Genomic DNA, 27965 nt, shown 5'->3' on the forward strand with positions numbered 1-27965 from the left:
ATAGACTTATATTTCATCCCCCTGTTGGGTCACTATGAGTCGGAATCGACTCGATGGCAATGGGTTGGGTCTTTTCGGTACAGCTAATTTCTGATAAGAGATGAAAAGTGAAAAATTATTAAAGTAAAATTTATATGATCCAAAAATCCTGTTATCCAAAGCCTTTTAGTGAATCAAAAAGGCATAATGATAATAGAAGGAAAGACTAAGACTGTGTTATACTCACATATTTTATGTTTTTTTGTTGTTATGTTTGAAAAGATGGAATGCTCATATCAGAAAGACTCATACAGGTTCTTCATTTCTGCAGTGGACACTTAGACAATTTAATACATCGCTAAGTTGAAGCTTTGACAAGCTAAAGCCACAATACTTGGAAAAAATTTCTGGGAATGTGTTACTTTCCACACAGATGTGGTACATTAGTCACGAAAATGTGGGCATGATCTCCTATGCACGTGTAGAGAACCCACAATCTCCAAAGTTTTAAAAAAATAACATGAGTCCCTTTGCCAAAACAGAGAAGGGTCCAAATATTATGGTGCCCATCAAATCCTTCATTCTCTTACATTTTGGTTTGCAGTTAACTTATTATTAGAAGTGATAACATATGGTACCTAATAAAAGATCATACATGGCCAAACTGCAAACTGTTCTGGAATGCACTTACCTGTTGCCAAGCTTGTATCGCAGTGCTTAGAGAATGAACTACATGTTGTCCAAAGTTAACAAATATAGAGTCAACTACCATGGTGCAGTCAAGTAGCTTTTCTATTGCATCACTGGAAATGGAAATTTGTCCAAAGATGCTGAAGGGTTTCACCACACTTTGCATTGTAACATTTCTGCACTCTAGGAGTTTACAGTCTGCTTGGGCTGAGAACTGGATCTCCCGACACATAGAACTATCAGTCCACTGTCGAAGGTACATGTGTGGTTCTCTGAAGGAAATAATCATGTATTCTAGTTCTGATGGCACATTTTTATCGGAAATGAAAGGCTGTAGGTATTGTGGTGGAGCTATTGAGAAAACAAAAAAAAAAGAAACAGCAATTAAGATGAGCTTTTTTTTTATACTTAATGGACAAAAAAGAGTGAGGTGACATTCAAATTATTCACTTTTTTTGTTACTGAATCCAACATTTAGTGTTTAATAAGTTTAAACATCCTCTTGAAGACATTACAATCTTTAAATTACCATTTGATATTTGCAAACAAAACTGTTTTGCTCAATATATGTTGTCCAACAGTTATATTCACACTTACAGACAAAAATTTTGTCATAGAAGATGACAAATAACATGAAGAGAAGGTAAATATCTCAGAACAATTTATAGCTCTGCTCTGTATCTACCAACCAAATCTCAAAAACAAAAACATGTCTCAAAGAGTTAGAAAAAAGAAGGTTAAACTCCATTTTTGCTGAAAAGGCAAGATGCTTAACAGCAGCTGTGTTTGGTTTTAATCTGATATTTTTCCTTTTTCCATTACGTGTAGGCCGAGAATCTAATACTTGGAATCAAAAGTATTAACTCCAAAAGATTTGGTATAGAATACAATGTTTTAGCAAAAATTATTCAATTAACATTAGCAAAATTTATAAAAGGTTACTTCTGGTGTATGGGAAAATTTAATCTTCCTCTCAAATTTGTAAAACTGCTAGTTCTTTAAATTATTTGGGAATTTGCCCATCTTTTACAGAAGTTATATATGCTTTTTAAATCAGGGAATATCAGGTACTTTTGGAATATATTTATCATTACTGTAATGGCTCAGGAAATTGAACAAAAACAGGTGTATTTCTTTCAAAAAGATCATAGTTGGAATAATGTAAGACCTGCAATTTTTAAAAAAATTCCTTGAAAATTCTCATTAGGAGGCTGCAAAGACTTAGTACATTTCTAACATGTCAGCTCAATACCACCAGTGACTTACATAATAGGTTCATAAGCTGGTTCAAAACTGAGGGTACATTTCCTGTGCCAAGCTGACTTCAGAACAACTCTGTCAATGCTCACTGTTCATGGAAAATAAATGCCACCTTTAAAAATTTCCACCACTATGTGGATAGCGGTCAGTGGGGAAAGAGCTTTGGGTGAAAGAGGGGATTAACAATCATAGCACTTTGAAACATCGTTAATCCTATAATATACAGAATGAAAGCTCTTCCAAGCTGTTATAATTCCTGAACATGAATTATCTGGGCAAAAATTGATGAAAACACTCAAGACAAAACAGCAAATATTAAGAGGATATTATTTTGATGCTAAAGAGTACCTGTGCCTAGTTGATCAAGGTGATGACAAAGACGGAACTCCAGGTGAGCAAATTGGAAGGAAATGCCAAGAGATGGGACAAACCATGGAGTAAAACAGGAGTCGACTCTAGTACAGGCAGCCAGGGCTGTTGGAGTTACAAGTGGGTCACAGATGCTTTGAGAGCCAGATTCACTTGCAGAGCTATGGAAAATAATAAAAGAAGGTCAATAACTTAAATTTCCCAATATCATATAAGTGAAATGTCTTTTTATTAAAAAAAAAAACCCGTTGCCATTGAGTCAATTCCAACTCATAGTGACCCTACAGGACACAGTAGAACTGCCTGGGGTTTTCAAGGAGTGGCTCATGAATTCGAACTATACCAAGTCGACTTTAGAATAACTCTGTCAATGCTCACTGCTCATGGAAAACAAACGCCACCTTTAAAAATTTCCACCACTACATGGATGGCTACCTTTTTGGCAAGCTGCTGTAGCTCGTAGTAGCTCTTAACCACTGCATCACCAGTGCTATGGAAAATAAGTAATAAAAAAAAGTTCAGTAACTTAAATTTCCTAATATCATATAAGTGAAATTTTTTTAATAAGGTTTTTTTTTTTTAAATAGCACCCTAAATCCTATAGTTAGTAGGTCATCATCAAATCTTCTGTATTTATTAATATAATCTAGTTGTTTTTAAAAATTAATGTCACATGTTGATTATTCCCTGTGAATTGTTGGCAGAAAACTTTCAAATGATTCTTCAACTCCCAGGCTATGTTGACCTACCTCCAACCCAATTTTCTTCTATTTTCATTTCACATCACCTGTGGACTATTTGTTTTCACATTAGTTTAAGACGAATAAAATTCAGAGTATGGCTCTGCTGCTCAAAAAACCCAATACCATAAACGTTTCCCATTTTTTCTTCACTTCTCCAGATTATCCACCGCCATACTTCCATATGAGTCAGTCAATAGTCTTCATTGAACACCCACTGAATGCTACACTAGGTGCCATAAAAGACGTGACCAGTGCATGGGTCCTGTCTTCATCTGCCCATTATTTTAACACCTTTTCATACCAGTGTGAAGGCATTTATAGGAGGGAAGAAATTCATATATGTGGCTGCTGGCGTGTACAAGAAACATACTACCTAGACTGCATTAGTGCTAGTAGAAGCATGAGAACTGGGCATTGGAAGGGGTAAGGTACATTCTGTTAACTGCAGACCACTGAACAGATGTTGCTCTTTCTCTCCTCAGTGTCCCCCCCACCATATCTGAAATTTTCTCTGCAGCTATATAGCCTGGCTCCCAAATCCATGAGGCGCCTAGAGAACAAACATGATGTGAGTATCCTAGGGAGATGTATGATGGATGAAACTACAGAAATAAATCCTTGGTTTCCAAAGAACTCACAGTCTTAACTGGTGATACACAGTATGCAGACATTTAGGAACATTACAAGACAGCAGAATGATCACTCAGGAATAGGGAAGTCAGAGGTGTTGCCAGAGTTGAAACACAAGAGGAATTTACAATGGCATGAGGTCAATCACAAGATTCTCAGAGGTCTGAATCATCAGCTGGATTTTGAAAAAGGTTGTAAAAAAGGCTGGTGAAAATGAAAACTAGGAGCATCCCAACAAATTTAAGGTGTGTTTAACCTCAAGGAGTTTACAGTGCAGTTATGCAATGACATTTACTGCAATATTGGTAAATCTCCAGCACAAACAAGAAAACACATACTCAGAGATACTAGGTTACTAACTAAATGCTATGCCCCAAAATGCAACTAAGGGCATTATTAAAACATCAATAAATGGACATGCTAACCCAATTAAATTTCTAGAAATTTGTCTGTGCAAGTAAAAGATTTCCTTGGCAAAGTAAAACTAAAACTTGTATTTATTCAGAAGGAGCAAAATATACTTGTTGTACATGTTTCACCCGTCTGAACTCTCTTCCCTCATAAGACTTTAAGAAGTTGTTAGAAATAAGAGTACAATGTTAGTCAAAATATTATTAAAAATTCAGGAGAGAGTTCTGTGAGATCAGCTTTAAAACAGTGAATGCGGAATTTGAGGTGTTTATCTGAAGCATTTTTTTGGCCAACTGCAATTTTCGACACCATGAGATTTACAAGATTTACTTTGCTGTCTCTTGAGAGTAGCAGAAACTGTAATTGATAGGTTGCTAAAACATCATGAATAGGTATTTACCAAAATATATGGCTAGAAAGAGATACTTTTAGCATATATTTCTAAATCATAAAATCACGTTCAAGGGGCCAGCAATACTATTTTAAACTTGAAATTTGGACTAAAATGGTTACTAGGATAATTTATTTCAAAAAATAATTTTTTTTAATTTAAAAATTGGAGTTGTATCAAAACTAAACATTTCTTAAATACAAATATAATCTGGATACATTCTGAATCAGAAAAATTACAGTTTTTCTCTTAAATTAATTTGATCATCATTAAAAATTATATACTATAAAAAGAGCATATACGTGTTAACGTTTTACACAAGGATTAAGAAGATCTTAGTGTAACAGAGCTGTTGTTGTTGCTAGGTGCCGTTCAGTTGGTTCTGACTCATAGTGACTCTGTGTACTAGAGCTAAAAGGACATAAATGTGAGAGTGGTGATCCTGTTGGTGACAGTTACACAGCTACATTTATAGCAACTTCCTTAATTAGATACAAAAATTGACTGTGATCTGACCCAGATTATCAAAAGGAAAAACATAATTTATGAAATGTGTAGTAGGCAGAAACAGAAAAGTGAAAACAAAAAACAAATTCAAAACCTATAGTATTTATACTTTAACACTTCAGCTTTTCCCAAAACATTGTTAAAACATCAAATTCATGGCCAATGACAGCGTTCAAAGAATTCTATGGTGTTTCTTACTTTTAAACATACTGAAGAATGGCTCTTAGATAGTCGCAGCCTCTCAGACAGTAACAAACAGAACTCGAGATTCAGCAGTTAGTTTAAATGTTCATAAACTCAGATGCAAACCCAAATTTCTAAAATCTACAAAATTGTGGTGGGTAACAGTGGAAAACAGATAATAGTTGAGAGTATGGCAGGAGCTTTACATATCTATATCTTAATTTTATCAGCTATCCTGGGTGACCTGTAAAAGAGGTATCAATTCTTTAAATAAGGAGTGTTTTAGTAGGTCGGCATCTACACCGATACTCTGAATCACTCTTAATGGCACTGCAGGAGCCTGGCATAACATCTAAAGATTCATCCCCTGAATGTAATACTAGGGTGAACGCCTACAGCACTGTAGCTAACCAGGAATGATCTGACGTGATCGATAAAGCCCAGAGCTTCTCTGTGGAACCCTTTGTAGTAACACAAGTTTTCTAGGATAGAGTCCCTGGGTGGTGAAAAAGTTATTGCTCTGCTACTAATCAGAAGGCTGGAGGTTCAAGTGCACCCAGAGGTACGTTTAAAGAAAGGCATGGCGATCTACTTCCAAAAAATCAGTCACTGAAAACCCTATGGAGCACAGTTCTACTCTGACACACACGGCGTCCCCACGCATCGAAATTGACTCAATGGCAACTGGTTGGTTAAAATGGTGTGATGGGCTACCGCTAGATGGGACCGCGTAGGGCTTAGTTGAACACCCTGAGTTCCTCATTCAGGCTTCAAAAAAAAAAAAGCCCGAAGAACCTCAACCAGTCCTCCTGGTGACCTGTCACTGAGATGTCACTGACAGGGCGGAGAGGGCTGGAAGGACCTAGGCTGCCATTTTCCCTCTGCTGGGAGCATTCTGAGAGTCCTGGATGCCAGTGCCGCTGCGCCAACCGGATGACGATGATGTCACCATAGAGACTGCACGCCAATCCCGGCAGATCATGTTCTTGAACACACCCGGAGGAGGAGCCCCCTACTCTGTTTTACTCCCCATATAAACCCTGTCCTCTGTCGACTGGAGAGCCACCTTGGTGACTGGAGTCCTGGTGTGCTCCTTTGCTTGGCCAACCAAGTAAGTTTTCTTCCTTTGCTTTCACCCAACCCATGTCTTAGTGTTCTGTGGAGCGAGGCCTGGAGACCTGGTAACAGTGCCTGAATATCATGGAGATTAACCAGAGAATGACTGTGATGAGAGAGCCTAGATTAAAATGCTTACACTGCTATCATTTATTATAATCTTGGGCAAATTACTTAATCTGGCTAAATCTCAGTTTTCTTATCGGTAAAACGAGGATAGTAATTGGTCCTACTTTTGAGTATTAATGAGATTCTACATACAAACTGCTTAGCAGAATGTCTAGTACTCAATACTAGAAAAAATATATCCTTTATTTTTCTCCCTTCTCTCTTTTATGGCGCATTAGGTGAAAGTTTACAGCTCAAGTTAATTTCTCATTCAAAAATTTATACATTTTGTTTTGTGGCACTGGTTGGAATTCCCACAATATGACAGGTTCCCTGTGTTCATTCATCCAGTTCCTGTCCCTTCCTGCCTTCTTGTCCTGCTTTTGGACAGGAGCTGCCCATCTGTTGTTGTATATTTGATTAGACTAAAAGGCATGTTCCTCACGTGTTCCTTTTTTTTTTTTTCCTTGCTGACAAAACAGGGTATGTCATTGGTTACTTAATAAAACATTAAATATAAATGATTACCTTTAGCTCCCTAAAAGGAACCTCACAATATCTCATTGGCATTTATCTCCAGGTGGTATTGCCTCTCAAAATTAGTACCCATAAACTCTCTTCTGCCTACTGCAAAAACACTGCTCTGTCCATCCTGGCAGAGTGCTAGATGGATGAGAGAGGCAAAGGAGGGTGTGTGTGTCTACCGCACACATGTTCTTCTCTCTACACCTTAGTCATTGTTTTTCAAGTGTTTAACCCTAACCAAAAATGAGAAATACACCCAGTATTCACAGTGTACACATATAAAACTGGGGAAAAAAAAAAGCAGTATACACATGTTAAGTGCCATTGAGTTGGTTCCGACTCATAGCGATCCTGGATAAAGCAAACAAAATACTGCCAATTGTTGCTATGTTTGAACCCATTGTTGTAGCCGCAATGTCAATCCATCTTGTTGAGGGTCTTCCTCTTTATCAATGCCCCTCTACTTTATCAAGCATGATGTCCTTCTGCAGGGACTGGTCCCTTCTGATAACATGCCCAAAGTACATAAGATGAAGTCTTGCCATCCTCCCTTCTAAGGAGCATTGTGGCTGTACTTCTTCCAAAACAGATTTGTTCGTTCTTCTGGCAGTCCATGGTATTTTCAATATTCTTCACCAACATCATAATTCAAACACATCAATTCTTCCTCAGTCGTCTTTAATCATTATCCAGCTTTCACATGCATATGAAAAAAAAAAAATATGAGGCCACTGAAAATACCATAGCTTGACTGTGTATTCCTTTCATCTTCTTTTGATGCTTCCTGTGTTCAGTATTTTGCCCATGTCAGTTCCATTTCACAGCGACTGAGTGTATAAGAGAACAAAACACTGCTTGGTCCTGCGCCACCCTCACAATGGTTGCTATGCGAGAGCCCACTGTTGCACCCACTGTGTCAGTCCATCTTGTCCTTCCAACCTGAGGGGGCTCATCTTCCAGCACAATATCAGACAATGTTCCACTGCTATTATAAAAATTGAAAGTTTTGTCCATAAAATTCTTCAATATTTCATCTTGAGGCTTGAATTTTTTTCTTCGGTTCTTTCAGCTTGAGAAATTCTGAGTGTGTTCCACCCTTCTGGTTTTCTAACTATAGGTCTTTGCACATTTCATTATAATACTTTATCTTCTTGAGCCGTGCGTTGAAATCTTCTGTTCATCTCTTTTACTTCATCATTTCTTCCATTCACTTTAACTATTTTATGTTCAACAGCAAGTTTCAGAATCTCTTCTGACATCCACTTTGATCTTTTCTTTCTTTCCTGTCTTTTTAATGACCTTTTGCTTTCTTCATGCATGATGTCCTTCATACCGTCCCACAACTTGTCTGATCTTTGGTCATTAGTGTTCAATGTGTGAAATCCATTCTCGAGATGGTCTCTCAATTCAGGTGAAATATGCTCAAGGCCATACTTTGGCTATTGTGGACTTACTTTAATTGTCTTCAGCTTCAACCTGAACTTGCATACGAGCAACTGATGGTCTGTTCTGCAGTCAGTCCCTGGTCTTGTTCTGGCTGATACTGAGCTTCTCCATTGTCTGTTTCCACAGAGGCAATCTGATTCCTGTGGATTTCATCTAGTGAGGTCCACATGTATAGTCGCCATTTACGTTGTTGAAAAAAGGTGTCTGGAATGAGTAAGTTATTGGTCTTGCAGAATTCTATCATGTGAATTCCTGTGTTGTTTCTATCACCAAGGCCATATTTTCCAACTACTGATCCTTCTTTGTTTCCAACTTTTGCATTCCAACCACTGGTAATTATCAATGCATCTTGATTGCATGTTTGATGAATTTCAGATTGCAGAAGTTGGTAAAAATCTTCAATTTCTTCATCTTTGGCATTAGTGGTTAATATGTAAATTTGAATAGTCATATTAACTGGTCTTCCTTGAAGGTGTATGGATATTATATTGTCACTGACAGTGTTGTACTTTAGAATTGATTCTGAAATGTTCTTTTTGACAATGAATCTGATGCCATTCCTATTCAATTCGTCATTCCTGGCACAGTAGACCATGATTGCCCAATTCAAAATGGCCGATACTAGTCCACGTCAGGAAACGCTGGTGGTGTAGTGGTTAACAGCTATGGCTGCTAACCAAAAGGTATGCAGTTCGAATCCACCAGGTGCTTCTTGGAAACCCTATGGGGCAGTTCTACTCCGTCGCTATGAGTTGGAATCAACCATGGGTGACTCTGCTGGTATTTGAAATACTGTTGGCATAGCTTCCAGCATCACAGGAACACACAAGCCACCACAGTACTACAAACTGATAGACAAGTGGTGGCGTACACACATTAAAAAAAAAGGTTTCCTGAAAACATGCCAAACTCTAATATTTCTATTTTACTTAAAAAAAAAAAAAAATTGGTTGCTACTCACTAAATTGTTTTCATGACCCACTAATGGTTGCAATCTGTGCTTTGAAAAACAGCCTTAAAGGGCCCTCAGATAAAGTGCTCCTTTAAATCTGACTTGAAAACCACTACCACCATGATAACAAAAAAAGGTTCAGAGATTCTCAAGGTTCAGAGAATAAGCAGTATGACACTGAGACCTAGTTATTACCTTCAGCCTAGAACTTTAGATGAGACCTGGGGAACACTGAGTAGTTTGGGGAACATGTATGAGGAGAAAGACTACTTGGCAAAAGACCAGCTCTCTGGAGGGATTCTTATATAGATTTCAACTATCAACAAAAAGGAAATAGCAAAAGCCTTCAAGGACAATTTGGAAAAAAATACAAATATTCCTTCCACTAGGGAAGAGAAAACTCAGATTTAATACCAGGAAAAAAATAATACAATATTCTCGGTACACCCTGAATTATATTATCACATGACTAGAAACACAGGTGGCAAAGCAGTTCCAAATGTCAAGATTTATGTCTAAATGGCTTATGAAATTCAAAGGATTAAAAAAATGTTACACAACAAACCTAGATGCATCCAAAATTACAGATCCAAGCAAAAAATGGAGGGGAACACTATTTGGAGGCCATAGTCACCTTGTGGTAGGAGAGAGCTCAACAGGCAGGGAGAAGAAATTATTCAGGGACATGATCATCAACTCTTGTTCTCTGATGTCTTCAATGTCTATAAATGTGAACAATCAAGGCTTTGAGAAATAAAAGCAGCTCCTCTCCACGCAAACAAACAAAGCTGTGGATCACTGTCTCAAAGGTTACTAAATATGAGTGAACATACTTCTTTTATGGGATCTTGGGCAAATGTACAAGAATTTTTTTTTCTTTTGCTGGCATATCCAAAGATGAAAGAACTCCAAAAAACTCACCAGAGTTTCAGTTTGCATCACGTGAGGACAGAGCCACACACCCTTAAGTCTCTTCTCTTTCCAGGATGCCTTCTCCCATGAATAAGCATTTTGGGGGTGGGGATAAAAACTGTTATAAGGAATCTGCTCTCACATATTTTAATGGACAACAAACCTCCAAAGACCTGGCACAAGTGAACAGAGTTCAGCAACTAAGTTACCTGGATATAAATATATCAAGATCTGTACAGTTATTGTGTTACATGATAAATGCCTTTATACTGTCAAAGTAAGTACTTTTGTAGTTACCCAGTTGGGGGTGAGGATAAGAAGAGGCAAGAAAGTAGAAAGTTGTTCTGATCCATCAGAAGACACCTGACTGATATCAAACCCAGGAAACCGGGCAGTGTGGCCCAAAGCCTAAGAGGAGAGCTCACCACTGTTTCCTTTTGTCCCTCCCAGGGCCAGTCACTGGGTAAGAACTGCAAATTACAAATAAAGTATGTGCTGGATGCCTTTGTTTGCTCTCTAGACCCACCTTCTCCCTTCCCCAACTCTTCTCTCCCCCTAGAAGCTGGCCTTTGTGGACTACACCAACAAGCTACTTTGTCCTTTGGCTTATTCTTGGGTTTAGCCAGTGGGAGGTATCCACAAGAGATTAGAAGGCAAGAGGATACTGAGGTAAAAAGGTACATATTCCTCTGGCTCCTTCTTGGTCAGCTCTCTGTAAAATGGCTGTATCCTTGTCAAAAGCAGCTACAGATACCCCTCTGAGTTAGAATTCCTTCAGGCATAGGACTGGGATGGTTCACCACTGTTCCTACCCCCCAGCTTGCTGCACCATCCTTTAACCTTGCCTATTGTTTTTTTTTTTTTTTTTATTGTTGTTGTTTTATTGTTGTTAGTGGCCATTGAGTGCCCTGACTCATGCGGACCCTGTGCACAACAAGAACAGACCGTAAGGCTTTCATTGGCTGATTTTCAGAAGTAAATTGCCAGGCCTTTCTTCTTAGTCCATCTTCGTCTGGAAGCTCTGTTGAAACCTGTTCAGCATCACAGCAACATACGAGCCCCATGGAGAGATGAGTGGTGGCTGCACTTGAGGTACAATGACTGGAAATTTGAACCAGGGTCCCCTGCATGGAAAGCAAGAATTCTACCACTGAACCACCACTGCCCTCTTAACCCTATTACACTAAGTTGTAACTACTGTTTACTTGTCTGCGTCCCTTCATCGTTCCTGTTCTCAGGACAGGAACAATGTCAATTGTGTGCATTTTGTGTCCCCAGTATATACCGTTGTATATGATGCAGTGCATGGAAAGCAAGAATTCTACCACCGAACCACCACTGCCCTCTTAACCCTATTACACTAAGTTGTAACTACTGTTTACTTGTCTGCGTCCCTTCATCGTTCCTGTTCTCAGGACAGGAACAATGTCAATTGTGTGCATTTTGTGTCCCCAGTATCTACCGTTGTATATGATGCAGTGTGAATAAAGGGGAAATATATTCAGGGATTTGGGGAATGAAAGGTATGTATTTAAACATGAAGAAAAGGAAAATATTTTAGGGAATGTCCTTTGGGATAAATAAGTCCTTTGATGCTAATAACTATTAGAAAAAGTAACACCCACTGAACTTAAATTTCCTCTCTCAAAAAAAGAAATGACTGATTTTTGATGTCAGTGTTACCACAGTTCTCCCATATCAAAGCTAGAAATGCGTTAATTCTCTTCAATTTCTGATCCTCCTACATACTTTGCCAGTTTTTTTTCCTAATTCACAATTGTTTGTTTGTCTGAAGTAGATCTGGAGTTCTCCCTATTCAATTTATCTTTTTTTTTAAGCATCAGTGATGTTGTTGTTAGGTGTCTTTGAGTCAGTCTGACTCACAGCTTGCCTACGTACAACCGAATGAAAACACTGCCTGGTTCTGCGTCATCTTTACAATCGTTGTTATGCTTGAGTCCATTGTCGCAGGCAGTGAGCCAATCGATCTCCTTGAGGGTCTTCCTCTTTTTTGCTGACCCTATTCTTTACCAAGCATGAATGTCCTTCTCAAGGGACTGGTCTCTCCTGATAAAGTACATGAGAGCATGTACTCTCAGTACATGAGACAAAGTCTTGCCACCCTTGCTTCTAAGGAGGATTCTAGCTGTACCTCTTCCAAGACAGATTTGTTTGTTCTGGCAGTTCGTGGTATATTCAATGCTGTTTGCAAACACCGTAATTCAAAGGCATCACTTCTTAGGTCTTCTTATTCATTGTTTAGTTTTCACAAACATATTAGGCAACTGAAAATGTCGTGGCTTGGGTCAGGTATACCTTAGACCCCAAAGTGACATCTTTGTTTTTTTTAACACTTTTTTAAATCCTTTTGCAGCGGATTTGTCCAGTGTACTACATCGTTTGATATCTTGATTGTTGCTTCCATGACCGTTGGTAGTGGATTCAAATAAAATGAAATCCTCGACAACTTCGATATTTTGTCCATCTATCATGATGTTGCTTATTGTCCAGTTAGGAGTATTTTTGTTTTCTTTATGTTGAGGTGTAATCCATACTGAAGGCTGTGGTCTTTGATCTTCATCAGTAAGTGCTTCAGGTCCTTCTCACTTTCAATAAGTAAGGCTGTGTCATCTGCACATTGTGCATTGTTAATGAGTCTTCCTCCAAACCTGATGCCCCATTCTTCTTCATATAGTCCAGCTTCTTGGATTATATGCTCAGCATACAGATTGAATAGGTATCGTGAAAAGATATAACCCTAATGCACACCTTTCCTGATTTTCAATGAAGCAGTATCTCCTTGTTATATTCGAACAACTGCCTCTTGGTTTATGGACAGGTACCTCATGAGTGCAATTAAGTGTTCTGGAATTCCCATTCTTTTCAATGTTATTCATAATTTGTTATGATCCACAGAGTTGAATGCCTTTGCGTAGTCAATAAGACACAGGTAAATATCTTTCTGGTACTCTCTGCTCTCAGCCAAGATTCATCTGAGAAGAGCAATGATATCCTTCATTCCACAACCTCTTCCGAATCAGGCTGGAACTTCTGGCAGTTCCCTGCCAATGTAATGCTGCAACTTCTTTTGAATGACCTTCAGCAAAATTTTACTTTTGTGTGATATTAATAATATTGTTCAATAATTTCTGCATTCTGTTGGAATTCCTTTTTTTGGAATAAGCACAAATATAGATCTCTTCCAGTTGGTTGGCCAGGAAACTGTTTTCCAAATTTCTTGACATAGACAAGTGAGCACCTCCAGGGCTGCATCTGTTTGTTGAAACATCTCAGTTGGTATTCCGTGAATTCCGGAGTTGTGCTTTTCGCCAATTCTTTTTCATACAGTGACTCTGTGTATTCCTTCCAACTTCTTTTGATGGTTCCTATGTTGTTCAATATTTGCCTATAGAATCCCTTAATATTGCAACTTGAGGCTTGAATTTTCTCTTCAGTTCTTTCAGCTTGAGAAATGCCAAGAGTGTTCTTCCCTTTTGATTTTCTAACTCCAGGTATTTGCACATTTCATTATAATACTTTACTTCGTTTTCTTGAGCTGCCCTTGGAAATCTTTCATTCAGCTCTTTTACTTCATCATTTCTCCCATTCGCTTTAGCTACCGTATGTTCAAGAGCAAGTTTTAGGGTCTCTTCTGACATCCATTTTGGTCTTTTCTTTCTTTCCTATCTTTTTAATAACCTTTTGCTTTCTTCATGTATGATGTCCTTGATGTCATTCCACAACTTGTCTGGTGTTCAGTCATTAGTGTTCAAAGAGTCAAGTCTGTTCTTGAGATGGTCTCTAAATTTAGGTGGAATATACTCAAGGTCATATTTTGGCTCTGTGGACTTGCCCTAATTTTTTTTTTTTTAATTGAACTTTAGATGAAGGTTTACAGAACAAACTAGCTTCTCATCAAACAGTACACACATTGTTGTATGACACTGGTTAACAACCCCACGACATGTCAACACTCTCCCTTCTATTCCCTATTACCAGCTGTCCTGCTCCCTCCTACCTTCTCTAATTTTCTTCAACTTGAACTTTCATTTGAGCAACTGATGGTCTGTTCTTCAGTTGCCCCCTGGCCTTGTTCTGACTGATCATATTGAACATCTCTACCATTATTTTCCACACATAATAGTCAATTTGATTCCTGTGGATTCCATCTGGCAAGGTCCATGTGTATAGTTGTCATTCATGTTGTTGAAGAAAGGTATTTCCAATGAATAAGCCATTAGTCTTGCAAAATTCTATCATGTAATCTCTGGTGTAGTTTCTATCACCAAGGCCATACTTTCCAACTACTGATCCTTCTTCTTTGTTTCCAATTTTTGCATTCCAATCACCAGTAATTACCAGTGCATCTTGAGTGCATTTTAGTCAATTTCAGACAGCACAAGTGGGAAAAAATCTCCAATGTCTTCATCTCTGCCATTAGTGGTCAGTGCATAAATTTTAATAATAGTCACATTAATTGGTCTTCTTTTTAGGTGTATGGATTTCATCCTATCACTGACAGCGGTGACAGTCAGTCCCATGTGTCTGCCAGTTTGTCGTACTGTGGTGGCTTGCATTTTGCTGTGATGCTGGAAGCTATGCCACTGGTAATTTCAATTACCAACAGGGTTACCTGTGGTGGACAGGTTTCAGAGGAGCTTCTAGGCTAAGACTAGTAAAAAAGACCTGGAGGTCTACTTTTGAAAAAAATTGGCCAGTGAAACCTTATGACTAGCAGTGGAATACCGTCCAGTATAGTGTCAGAAGATGTCTCAGGTCCGAAGGCACTCAAAATACGACTGGGGAAGAGCTGCCTCCTCAAAGTAGAGTCGATCTTAATGATGTGAATGCAGTAAAGCTTTTGTGAATTTCATTTGCTGAGGTGGCATGACTCAAAATGAGAAGGAACAGCTGCAAATATCTGATAAAAATTAGAACATGAGACGTACGAAGTATGAGTCCAGGAAAATTGGAAGGTATCAAAAATGAAATACACTGCATAAAGATCCATATCCTAGGCATTAGTGAGCTGAAATGAACTGGTATTGGCCACTCTGAATTGGACAATCATATGGTATACTATGCTGGGAATGACAAATAGCAGAGGAATGGCATCTCATTCATCGTCAATCAGTGATAGTACCACTTTATTTTCTAAGTATTGGAAACCACCAGATTTACATCAATTTTAACTAAATGAGTAAACTTTTGATCCGTAAGTCTAAATCATTAAGATTTGGTACTGGGGTTTACTCTCTTGATTGAATTTCTCAGTCTGATGTAGGTCCTTAATTGTTAATTATCCTTAGGTACCATCATCACTAAGCCCAGTGTGCTCATTTAGCACATTGTTATAGTTAGTGGGCAGCAGCTGCTCAAAAATGGTACTTGAAGCAGTCTTCCACAATGCAGGAAAGACTATTAAAACTGGAAACCAAAGAAACAAAGTATTTTACTAGTCTTCTAATCCTTCCTTTCTGACCATAAATCATTGCCTCTTCTAAAAATATACTAGTTTTAATGATGATGTAAGATGATGCATTACATTTTATTTTTCTAGTCTAATCTCTACCAGTCGGGATAGATTATAAAACACAATTTTTATTTTCTTATACGGCAGCTCTATTGACAGTGTTTTAAAACTTTATATTACTGCCGTCATAAATATACACACTGCCTTTGCAGGTAGGCAATTTAATCTGGAAGTAACATTCAAGTAGGGGCCAGAACCTGGTCAAAAAATGAATAGATTCTGGTTACACTGGGCTTTATAATTGCTCAAGTGCTTTAATATGTATATTATTTCAGTTATTCTTTTCAGCTCTGGGAGATGGGTACCATTACCCATGCTTTAAGATCGAAGCATTGGTATTACAGAGGCTAAACATCTTTCTCAAGGTCACATAGCTAGTTGGTGATACAGCCAGGACTTAAGCTCAGGCTTTCTAACTTGAAATTCTCAGTGAAATACTGACTCTATTCACATACCTACAATGATACCAGTTGCCCTACACTGTTGCAACTTCATGCCAATTGTGGGCAAGATATTCTCTTTCTAAATAAGATTAAGCTTCATAGGACTTAATTTTATGACCCTTCTTCGAGTAATGGCCAACATCCTGATGCACATCCTTTTCAAATGACTTGGATTATTATTTATAAGAAGACAATCTTTAATCATAAAAGTGCTACGTTTATGTCCAGATCTAGATTTCTCCTGTGGCAGAATATAATTGATTGTAGAAGAATTTTTCTTTCTGCATGAAATGTTGACACATTTATCAAAGCACTGATGGTCTCTTTCTAGAAATTCAATGAAAATGTATTGTCCCTTTTGAAAAACATCTTAATAGTATTTTATTATGCTGACTTTTAAACCAACTCTTCTAACTTAACTTTATTAACATTAATTTCTACCTGAAAATGATTAATCCTAACAATTTAAAGAGAAATCAATTGTGAAATATCTGACAGGATGAAAAACCCCAGGTGAGGACTAAATGAGCTCTGTGGTTATAATATCAAAAGCTTTGGTGAAAAACTGACTGATTTTGACGTCTGCAGAGATTTCCATTCTCCAAAGACTGCACATTTCTATTGTGCTAAGCTTACCAGAAAAGTAACTGTTAAGAATGTTTCTGGTTCACAGGAATTAATTGTGTCTAAAATGCTTCTTTTAAGGAGCCCTGGTGGCAAAGTGGTTAAGCGCTTGGTGGCTAACTGAAAGGTTGGTGGTTCGAGCCCACCAGTGGCTTTATGAAAGAAAGATGTGGCAGTCTGCTTTCGTAAAGATTTCAGCCTTGGAAACCCTATGGGGCAGTTTTTTTAACTTGATACTATTTGTTTAACTTGATAGTATTAGTGAAACTCAGATTAAAAAAAAATCAATATAATTATCTATAGCTCCAATATTCTGATTTTTCCTTGTTTCTAACCAGGTAACTATACTTAGTCAGAAAAGGTGCTCTCTCTATCTGCTGACTCCTCACAGGGTGGGTATTCTTTTCATTCCATTATATACAGTAAAATCAAGACTGTCCCTCGCCCCCAATATTTTTCACTAACTGTATATTACTAGGTAATATACCAAGGAGGGTAATTATTTTTAAAGTGACCTAGAGATAGAATATTTAAAATATAAAAATTATTATTAATGATAAAAAGTATTTAATGAAAAAGACAGACTACAGGTCAAAATATTAATGAAAGTTATCTCAGCATATGATTATGGGTGGGTGTTATTTTCCAATGTTCTTCAATGAACACATATTATCATCAATTAAAATACTTTTAAAGAAAAACTATTCACAACTATTAATATAAATTAGGAATCAAAATACAAAATCACATGCTATGATTATAATGCTGTAAAAGCATGCATACATATGGGCAAAAATAAAGGCAACACAGAAAAGAGAAAACAGTTAATCTGAAGGGTATTAAAATGGTAGATGCTTTTTCTCTCTGTTTGTTAGTGTCAGAATATTTTTGTGAGAAATAAAGAAGGAAATATATAAAAGAAGTAAAATTTAAAGCCCATTAGCAGAATCCGAAATTAGGGCTGATCAACAAGGATGGACAAAAAGATGGGCACAGCCCACACTGGCCTATAATAATATATGACCCAAGTAAATTCTTCTACTTATTGTGGTTTAGTCCCTTTTTTTGGTCTTTTTGGAACCATTAGCCAAAAGGCCTAAACAGGGATGTGTAAACTAAAAGAAGGGCTGGAGAACAAGTAGTTGAAACCGTTTTTCTCCACTATAAGTCAGTGGATGAGCAGGCAAACATTGAAAATGGGGACAATCTGGCCCTCTCTGCTGCTACTAACCCATCTCCTTTAGGAGGTGTAGAATAGGAAGGTCTTGTTACGTGATTCAGAATACCTAAGTCTATAGCCCTAGTGATTCACTATGGCCAAGTAGACTCTATAACTGAATAAAACACTGGCTATCTGATACCCCTTGGGTATAAGTTATTCTGGTTAGCCATGTTTTCCTAAAGGTCCCTAGTTGGTACAACTGTTTGCGCTTGACTGCTGACCTAAAGGTTGGTGGTTTAAACCCTCCTAGTGTCAGTGGTTTTTTTTGGTTTAGTGGTATTGTGAGAGAAAAGGCCCGGGGATCTGCTTCATAAAGATTATAGCCAGGAAAGGAGCAGTTCTACTCTGTAACACATGGGGTCACCATGAGTTGAAACTCACTCGATGGCCTCTAACAACAACAATGTTTTCCTCATATCTGGAAGTTTGTCTTCTAAAATTTCTTAAAACCATTTAAGATGGAAAATACTTCCAAAATTTACCTTTTTACAATTCAGTTTAGTTAACCTCATCATACATTTAGTTAACCTCACCATACATATCGATTACTGTGTCATTAAGAGTCTACTGAATTATCAACAAAGCAAAGAGACAACCTAAAGGTTGGGAGAAAATTTTGGGAAACCATGTATCTGATAAGGGTCTAATATCCAGAATATACTAAAAGACAAAAAGCCCAATCAAAAAATGGGTGAAGGACTTGAATAGAGATTTCACCAAAGAAGACATACAAATGTCTAATACATTAAGAGATGCTCAACATCATAAGGGAGATGCAAATCAAAACCACAGTGAGATACCACTTCACCCTGACTAGAATGGATATGATAAAAAAAAACGGAAAAAGTGTTGACAAAGCTGTAGAGAAACTCTCATCCACTAATGGTGGGATTGTAAAATGGCACAGCCACCGTGGAAAAGTTTGGCAGTTCCTCAAAATGTTAAACATAGAACTCCATGTAACTTAGCAATCCCAATCCTAGGCATATACTCAAAAAGAAGTGAAAGCAGGAACACAAACAGAAACCGGTACACCAATGTTCACTGTGGCACTATTCACAATAGCCAAAGGTAGAAACAGCCTAAAAGTCCATCAACAGATGAATGGATAAACAAAACTTGGTATATACACAGAATGGCATATTATTCAGCCACAAAGATAAATGAAGTTCTGATACATGCTCCACGGGTGAACCTTGAAAACATTGATAACTGAAATATGTCTGTCACAAAAGGACAAATATTGTAATGATATCACTTATATGAAATGTCCAGAATAGGCAAATGTATAGAGACCAAAGTTTACTAGTGGTTACCAGGGGTGGAAGGAAGGGAGAAAGGGGAGCCATTGCTTAGGGGGCATGAAGTTTCTGTTAATAGTGGTGGAATAATCTGGAAATGGATGGTGGTGATAGTCGTAAAACATGATGAATGTAATCAATGTTATTGAATTGTATGTGTAAAAAATGTTGAATTGGCAAATGTTTTGTTATATAGATATTTTCGCCAAAATGAAAAAAAAAAATTTTTTTTTAACGTCTATTAAGGTGTGTAGGGCTCCTTTTCTTATATTTTTTGGTTCAAGATGACTAGAAAAAAATTTTTTTTAGTTTGTTTTTTATATATTTTTTCTGCTTATATTTAAGAAACATGTTTTTACTGAGGGCCTACAGGGCTGTCTCATGAATACAATGCATGATTTTGAAAGCTTAGTTTTTATCTTCCTGGTTCTCAGCTGTACTTCAGACAGATGCAGCTACTAGACAGCTGAAATGCAGCTAAGTGAAGGGTTACCAGATAAGCAAAGATGTCTTGACAGTTGTTTCCTTGTGTAACACCATTATTTCATTATCTCACTGAGTTACCTTTGGTCATCAGCTCCATTCTGACTGGTGTTCAAGACAATTCTCCAAAGATCCGAGGATACTAGTTTCTTCTGGTCGTTCACAAGATTGATATCTGGCAACTGCAGTTCACAAACTTTGCTTTCAGACAGATTGAATTCTCGAAATGCAACAAAAACTTTCTGGAGTTCATCCCAGTATTCCAAACTACATGGAACCTATGTTAAAATAAACAAGATTTTAGAAACAGCAAATACAAACTATGCTTCTGTATTGGTTGAAATGCAAATTAAACCACCATAAAAGTTTTAATATTAATAAGATTTTTAAAGGGGGATAAGGCTATAAAGGGGTTTAGAATTTTTTAATTTACTTTATTTTAAAAGACCCACTCAAGAATAATATGTGAAAACAACCAAGACATTTTCTTAAGTAGAAAAGAAATAAGGGGGAACGAGTTGTAATAGGTGTTAATGTATGATAAAGCTATAGTAATCGAAACAGTAAAGTTGGAGTAGTAGTATACACATAGATTAGAAGAATAGAAAAGTCCAGAAAAAGAAGTATAGATGAAAATTTAGTATGTAATGAAGGTGCCATTTCAAACAAACAAGGAAAAGATGGAAAAATGAGGTTGCAAGAACTGGCCAGCCATTTGGTAAAACTAAAAGTGGGTCTTTACATTCTTTATTACATGAAAGTAAATTCCAAAGGATCAAAAAGTTAAAGGCAAAAAATTGAAAGCATAAAAGAATAAAACAGCAGATAAGGTTTTTCCTGTAATAGGACAGCCTTTTCTATGTATGGCATGAAACCCATGTAAGGGGGAAAAAAAAATCCCACATCTGATAAAATCAAATTAAAAAAGAAACAAACTAGGATAAGACATAGGTAACACTGAATGAGAGTCCCTGGGTGGTCCAAAAGGTTAAGGTGCTCGGCTATTAACTGCAAGTCTGGTGGTTCTAATCTACCCAGAGGCACCTTAGATGAAAGGTCTGGTGATCTACTGAAAAATTAATCATTGAAAGCGCTATGGAGCACAGTCCAACTGTGACACACATGGGGTTGCCATGGGTCAGAAATGACTTGACGGCAACTGGTGGTGGTGGTGGAACATTCAATGACAGATCAAAGAGTAACTGCTCTGAATGCGGAGAGCTCTGACAAATCAACGAGAAAGTGATAAGCCTATAGAAAAATAAGCAAAGGCAGTTGTTAGGGTGGGCAATCTCTAAGCTTCCCTGCAAGTTGTTGCTGGGTACACCAAAGATAAGAGGGCTTGGATGCTGTAATGTCTCTCTCCAGGAGAAAAAGCAGACTTGCTATAAAAAAGGTGGATCCGCCAAGCTCTGTGTTTGTCAGCTGTGACACCTATCTACTGTGGGTACAGCATCTACCTAGTGCCCCTCTGCATCATCCCTGTCGGACTTGAGGATGAGAGGAACCAATGCAACATGATGCTCACACTGCTTGCTGTGCCGTGCCTGATATGTTTGTTTCTGACTCAGGAGTCTTAAGTCTTCTGCCAAATCTGTGAAACGCTAACAAGATAACTTATTAGCTTGAATTAGGGTAAAATACAGGTCCTGACAGCAATTAGATCACAGAAGAAATATAAACAGCTAGTGAATATGAAAAGATACTCGATTTTACTAACACTTAAAGATAAAATGCAAATTAAATCGGTAATGTAATATATAATAATTTGGCATAGTTTAAAAAGACAGTTCCAATTTCTGTACAGGTGTGAAAAAAAAAGGCATTCCTACACATTACTTTTGGACAGCAATTTGGCAATATCTATAACATGTTTATATCCTTTGGCCTACAAAGGAAGTACATTTCTAAGAATTTATTTACAGAGATTCCAATGCAAGTGTGTGTGTGTGTGTGTGTGTGTGTGTATATATATATGTATGTATGCATTTTTGAAGGACAGTTTGGTAATAGCTATTAAATGCATGCATACACACATGTTTCTTTCAGTACTGTTTAGTTACAGACAACTCAAATATTTATCAGTAGGAGACTGGTTAAATATAACATGCACATCTATAAAGTAGATTACTATACAATCATTAAAATGAATGCAGAAAATCTATACTAACACAAAACACATTCAAAGCATATTGTTAAATTAAAAAAATGAGTTCTAAAATAATAATAGTGGGTTGATTAAATTTGTCTTTCAAAAACAAAAACAGGGCCCAGATGTGTGTCCTCTTCTGCAGCATTCCCTAACTACCATCCTCAGAGCTGATCGCTGCCTGTCTGTGGCACCTGTGTATCTGCACCCTCCTCTGTCACAGAACTCCTTACTCCATGCAATGCCTTATTTACAAGTTTGTCTCCTTTAGTAGCATCTGAGTTTCTTGAGGGCAAAAATGGCACATTTTAAAAAACTTTCTTATCATATAACACAGTGTTTGGGATCTCAATAAAAGTTTCCTGGATGAACAGAATCTTCTTTACCTTTCTTTCCTAAGTGAGATTTTAATCTTTCAATAGGAATGAATTTTACCTCCACTTATAACTAAGTGGTACAGTGGTTAAGCTTTTGGCTAATAACCAAAAGGTCGGCAGTTCGAATCTACCAGCCGCTCCTTGGGAACCCTATGGGGCAGTTCTACTCTGTCCTATAGAGTCGCTGTGAGTCAAAATCAGCTTGATGGCAGTGAGTTTATAACTAAGTAGCTTTCTTCTTCTTTAAATAGTGACTTGAACATGTATGTATGGAGAGATGCTAGAGGGAATAATCAAGAACAAAATAGATAGGCATAAGAGGCTAACAGTGTGATGAAATAGAGACATATGTTCTCTTTAGTGATAAGGACAATTAACATGATCAATGCTATTCCGCTTTTAGTTACCTTTTCTTGAAATTCTCTCTTTTCTTGCTTTCTATGGCACAGTTTTCTCTAATTTTCCCTCCTTTGGGTCTTTGTTCCTATCTTCTCTTGTAGCCTGAAACAGCTCTACACTGCCTACTATTTTACTGTCTCAAGTCTAAATCTTTCCCATCTATCAAAGCCCAAATCAAATACCACCTTTTGTTGAGCTTTTTCACCTCCCCAGATGGAAAAATTCTCTCCCTTTTCTGAATCCGATAGTATTTTTTTAAAATGAGAATTGGTTTCACAACTCTTATCACCATGTATCTCATATTATAGTTACTTCTATACATGACATCTTCCCTGGTAGACACATTCCTCGAGGGAATGATTTCCATTTGGTTAAAGCTCTGGATTTTCACAATACCTGGTATGGTGTATATAGTGAATGCTCAAAAAGAGCTGCTGAGTGAATAAATAATTCACAAATGAATGAATGCATATACACACACTGAGTGATTGAGCCCATCTCTGGCACATTAAAGATTCTCCACAAAGAAGTATAGAAGATGTAAGCAAGAACTTTGCAGTCTCAACTAATGGGATTCAAATCCTAGCTCTATTAGCTATGAGTTCTTGGCAAGTTAAGTTCTCTAACATTAGTTCTCATATCCATAAAAAGAAGATAATTACATCATATTGTTATAAGGATTACATGAGACAGAGTATACCATTTAATAGCATGTTTTTTTTTTTTTTCCAGTAAGAGCTAAAGAAATGTTAGCCATTGTTATTTTTTTACCCTTCTCCTGTCAAAAAACACTTTGAAAGCTTGGGCATTGTTACAAGAATCAGGGAGGTTGTGATTAAGAGTCCTCCTTGTTATATTTCTCAACAATGGGTTGGACTTGTGGGGAAAAAAAAACAAACCTTGAATCAGGATGTTGAGGAACACTGGAATCATAGTTTAATAGGATTTTCTCCTGCACACCTACTAAAATACGGCTCTCCAGGTAGGATATGACTTGAGAAATAAAGGCAAATGAGTTTAGAAAGAACCTATTTAATATGCTGATATAAACACCTGGAGCCCTAGTGGTGCAGTGGTTAAGAGCTCAGCTGCTGACTAAAAGGTCAGCAGTTCAAATCCACCAGCCACTCCTTGGAAACCTTATCGAGTAGTTCTACTGTGTCCTACAGGGTTGCTATGACTCAGCAGCGACTGGATGGCAACGGCAATACAAAGGTATAAGGTCCCTAGGTGATGCAAATAATTTGCAATTGACTGCTAACCTAAAGGTTGGCAGTTTGAATCCACCCAGAAGTACCTGGAAAAAAAAAGGCCTGGCAACCTGCTTCCATCAAGATTACGGCCAAAGTCAACATATGAAAATCAGTCAGATCCCTCTACATTAAAAAAAGAATTCTGAAAAGGAAATCAGGAAAATAATACCATTTACAACAGCCCCCCCAAAGTTAAAATGCTTAGGAATAGATCTAACTAGGGATGTAAAAGGCTTATATAAAGAAACTACAAAGCACTAATCCAAGAAATCAAAAGAGATATTCATAAATGGAAAAACATACCATGCTCATGGACAGGAAGACTTAACATTGTGAAAATGTCAATACTACCTGTCATGGATTGAATTATGTCCCCCCCCAAAATGTGTGTATAAATTTGGCTAGGCCATGATTCCCGGTATTGTGTGATTTTCCTATATGTTGTAAATCCTGCCTCTATAATGTTAATGAGGGAGGATGGGTGGTAGTTGTGTTAGTGAAGCAGGACTCAATCTACAAGACTGAACTGTGTCTTGAGGCAATCTCTTGAGATACAAAAAAGAGAAGTGAGCAGAGAGACAGGGTGGCCTCATACCACCAAGAAAGCAGCACCAGGAGCAGAACGCATCCTTTTGACCTGGAGTCCCTGCGCCTGAGAAGATCCTTGACCATGGGAAGACTGAGGACATGGACTTTCCTACAGAGGTGACAGAGGGAGAAAGCCTTCCCCTGGAACCGATGCCCTGAATTTGGACTTTTAGCCTACTTTACTGTGAGGAAATAAATTTCTCTTTGTTAAAGCCATCCACTTGTGTTATTTCTGTTACAGTAGCACTAGATAACCAAGACACTACCCAAAGCGATCTATAGATACAATGCAATCCTGATCCAAATTTCAACAACACTCTTTATTGAGATGGAAGAGCTAATCAATAACTTTATATTGAAAGGAAAGAACTGCCAGATAAGTAAAGCATTTTTGAAAAAGAAGAACAAAGTAGGAGGCCTCACATTTCCCAATCTCAGAACCTACTATATAGCCACAGTAGTCAAAACAGCTTGGTACTGGTACAACAACAGGCATATAGACCAATGGAACAGAACTGAGAACCCAGAAGTAAATCTATCCAGCTATGGACAGCTGATCTTTGACAAAGGGTTAAAATTCATTAAATGGGGAAGACACAGTCTCTTCAAAAAATGGTGCTGCCCAAGCTGGATATTCATTTGCAGAAAAATGGAACAGGATCCATACATAAAAACCAACTCAAAATGGATCAAAGACCTAAATGTAAAACCTAAAACTATAAAGATCATTAAAGAAAACATAGAGACAACGCTAGGGGCCCTAATCTATGGCACAAATAGAATATCTAGCATAAATAAAAATGCACAAACTCAAGAAGATAAACTAGATAACTGGGGCCTCCTAAAAATTAAACACTTATGCTCATCAAAAGACTTTACCAAGAGAGTAAAAAGAGAACCTATGGACTGGGAAAAAATCTTTGGCAACAACACATCTGATAAAGGTTTAATCTCTAAAATATACAGAAAACTCCAACGGCTCAACAACAAAAAGACAATCTAATAAAAAAATGGGCAAAGGACATGAACAGACACTTCACCAAAGAAGACATTCAGGCAGCCAACAAATACATGAAAAGATGCTCGTGATCATTAGCCTTTAGCAAGATGCAAATTCGACCTATGATGTGATACCATCTCACCCCTGGAAGAATGGCACTATCAAAAAAACAAAACGATGGTGAGGTTGTGGGGAGATTGGAACTCTCATCAACTCCTGGTGGGAACGTAAAATGGTATAACCACTATGGAAAACAATATGGTGCTTCCTTAAAAAGTTAGAAATAACCATATGATTCAGCAATCCCACTCCTAGGTATATATCCTAGGGAAATAAGAGGCATCACACAAATAGACATATGCATATGCATGTTCATTGCAGCATTACTCACAATAGCAAAAAGATGGAAACAACCTAAGTGCCGATAGTCAAATGAATGGATAAACAAACCGTGGCACATACACACAATGGAATACTACACAACAATAAAGAAAGATGAAGAATCCATGAAACATCTCACAACATGGATGAATCTGCAGGACATTATGCTGAGCAAAATAAGTCAATCACAAAAGGACAAATGTATGACACTGCTATTACAAAAAGTCAAGAAAAGGTTTACACACAGGAAAAAAACAATTTTTGATGATTACCAGGTGCAGGGGGAAGAAGGTGAGGAGGTTAAATCACTAACTAGATAGTAGACATGTTAACTTTGGTGAAGGGAAAGGCAATATACTATATAGGAGAAGTCAGCACACCTTAACCTAGGCAAAGAAAGACACTAAGACGGATGCCAAAAAAAAAAAAAAGGCAATCACAGTAAATACTATAACATATACAACCCTACAACAACAATAAAAACAAACAATAATTTTGTAAGCAACTACATAGGTAAACGTGTGCTGAATAGGGGTAGGAGGGAGTATATATATAGGTTTGGCTGTGGATATTTTCACATACATATTTGTGTGTGCAACACGCATATTCATATATATAATAGAGTACACAGGGGCACAGTCACAGGAGCTTCCTAGACACAACCAAATACCTCAGAGGACTGAGGTGCTGGGGGCTGAGGGCTAGGGACCATGGTCTCGGGGGCCATCTAGGTCAATTGGCATAACATAGCTCATAAAGAAAATGTTCTACATCCTACTTTGGTGAGCAGTGTCTGAGGTCTTAAATGCTTGTGAGCAGCCATCTAAGATACAACTATTGGTCTCATGCCATCCTGAGCAAAGGAGAATGAAGAAAACCAAAGACACAAGGAACCAATTAGCCCAAAGGACTAATGGACCACATGAACCATAGCCTCCCCTAGCCTGAAACCAGAAGAACTTGATGGTGCTCAGCTACCACCACTGACCACTCTGACCAGGATCATGATAGAGGGTCCTGGACAGAATGTGAGAAAAATGTATAACAAAATTCAAATTCACAAAAAAGACCAGATTTACTGGCCTGACAGGGACTGGAAGAAACCCCGAAACTATGGCCTGTAGATACCCTGTTAACTTTGAACTGAAGCCACTCCTGAAGTCCACCCTTTAGCCAAAGATTAGACAGGTTGATAAAACAAACAATAACAACCATGAGGAATAAGCTCCTTGGAACAATCAAGTATACAAGACCAAAAGCAAAGATGAGAAGGCAAGAAGAGGAGAGAAAGCTGGATGAATGTAAAAGGGGAATCATGGTGGAAACGGGGAGAGTGCTGACACATTGCAAGGATTACAATCAACGTCACAAAACAATTTGTGTATAAATTATTGAATGGAAAACTAATTTGCTCTGTAAACTTTCACCTAAAGCACAATGAAATGCTAAAAACGTTAAAAAAAAAAAATTTACAGCCAAGAAACTACGGAGTAGTTCTAGTCTGTAACACATGGAGTCACCACGAATAGGAATTGACTTGATGGCAACTAACAACAACAATAAAAAGGCATACAAATAGTAGAACATAAAGTTCAATAAAGTCTCCTTGGTGGAGAGGGTGCACAGAGAAAGTGGCGGGGGGGGGGGGGGGGCTTGTTTCTGATACTATCTCCAGAAGCTCTATATTAAAAATACAGAATAGCTTAAGAAAATTAGCAGTCACATTGAAAAACACAGTAGTATCTTAGCTGGCTCGACAGCAAACAACAAAAAGAGGGAAGTTTCAATGCACAAAGAAGTATTAAATAGTTTCATCATACAAGGCACTGTGGGAAGCTATTAAGGGCAATGAAAGTGGACTGGACCCACACTGGGGCTAAAAAAAAAAAGGGAAGGAGAAATTGTGAGAATTCAAAAAGAGATTTGAACGGGAGCCAAAGAAAACTTTATTTAGTTCACAACTTTGTGTGTGGCTGGCTTTGTGATTACA

At 37.7% G+C, this 27965-nt stretch overlaps 1 protein-coding gene across 8 annotated transcripts in view; it reads right to left on the reverse strand.

The window, feature by feature from the left end:
* Positions 1-27965, reverse strand: part of VPS13B (vacuolar protein sorting 13 homolog B) — a 915182-nt gene that overhangs the window by 98636 nt on the left and 788581 nt on the right. For all 8 annotated transcript variants that reach the window (XM_049854597.1, XM_049854595.1, XM_049854593.1 and 5 more), the window contains 3 exons: positions 19910-20106; positions 2278-2459; positions 671-1020 (listed from right to left, as the gene is read on the reverse strand). In XM_049854597.1, coding sequence (XP_049710554.1) covers positions 671-1020; positions 2278-2459; positions 19910-20106 — 729 coding nt within the window. The remainder of the gene's footprint in view (positions 1-670; positions 1021-2277; positions 2460-19909; positions 20107-27965) is intronic.

The sequence above is a fragment of the Elephas maximus genome, chromosome 15, assembly GCF_024166365.1.
Source record: "Elephas maximus indicus isolate mEleMax1 chromosome 15, mEleMax1 primary haplotype, whole genome shotgun sequence".
NCBI lineage: Eukaryota > Metazoa > Chordata > Mammalia > Proboscidea > Elephantidae > Elephas > Elephas maximus.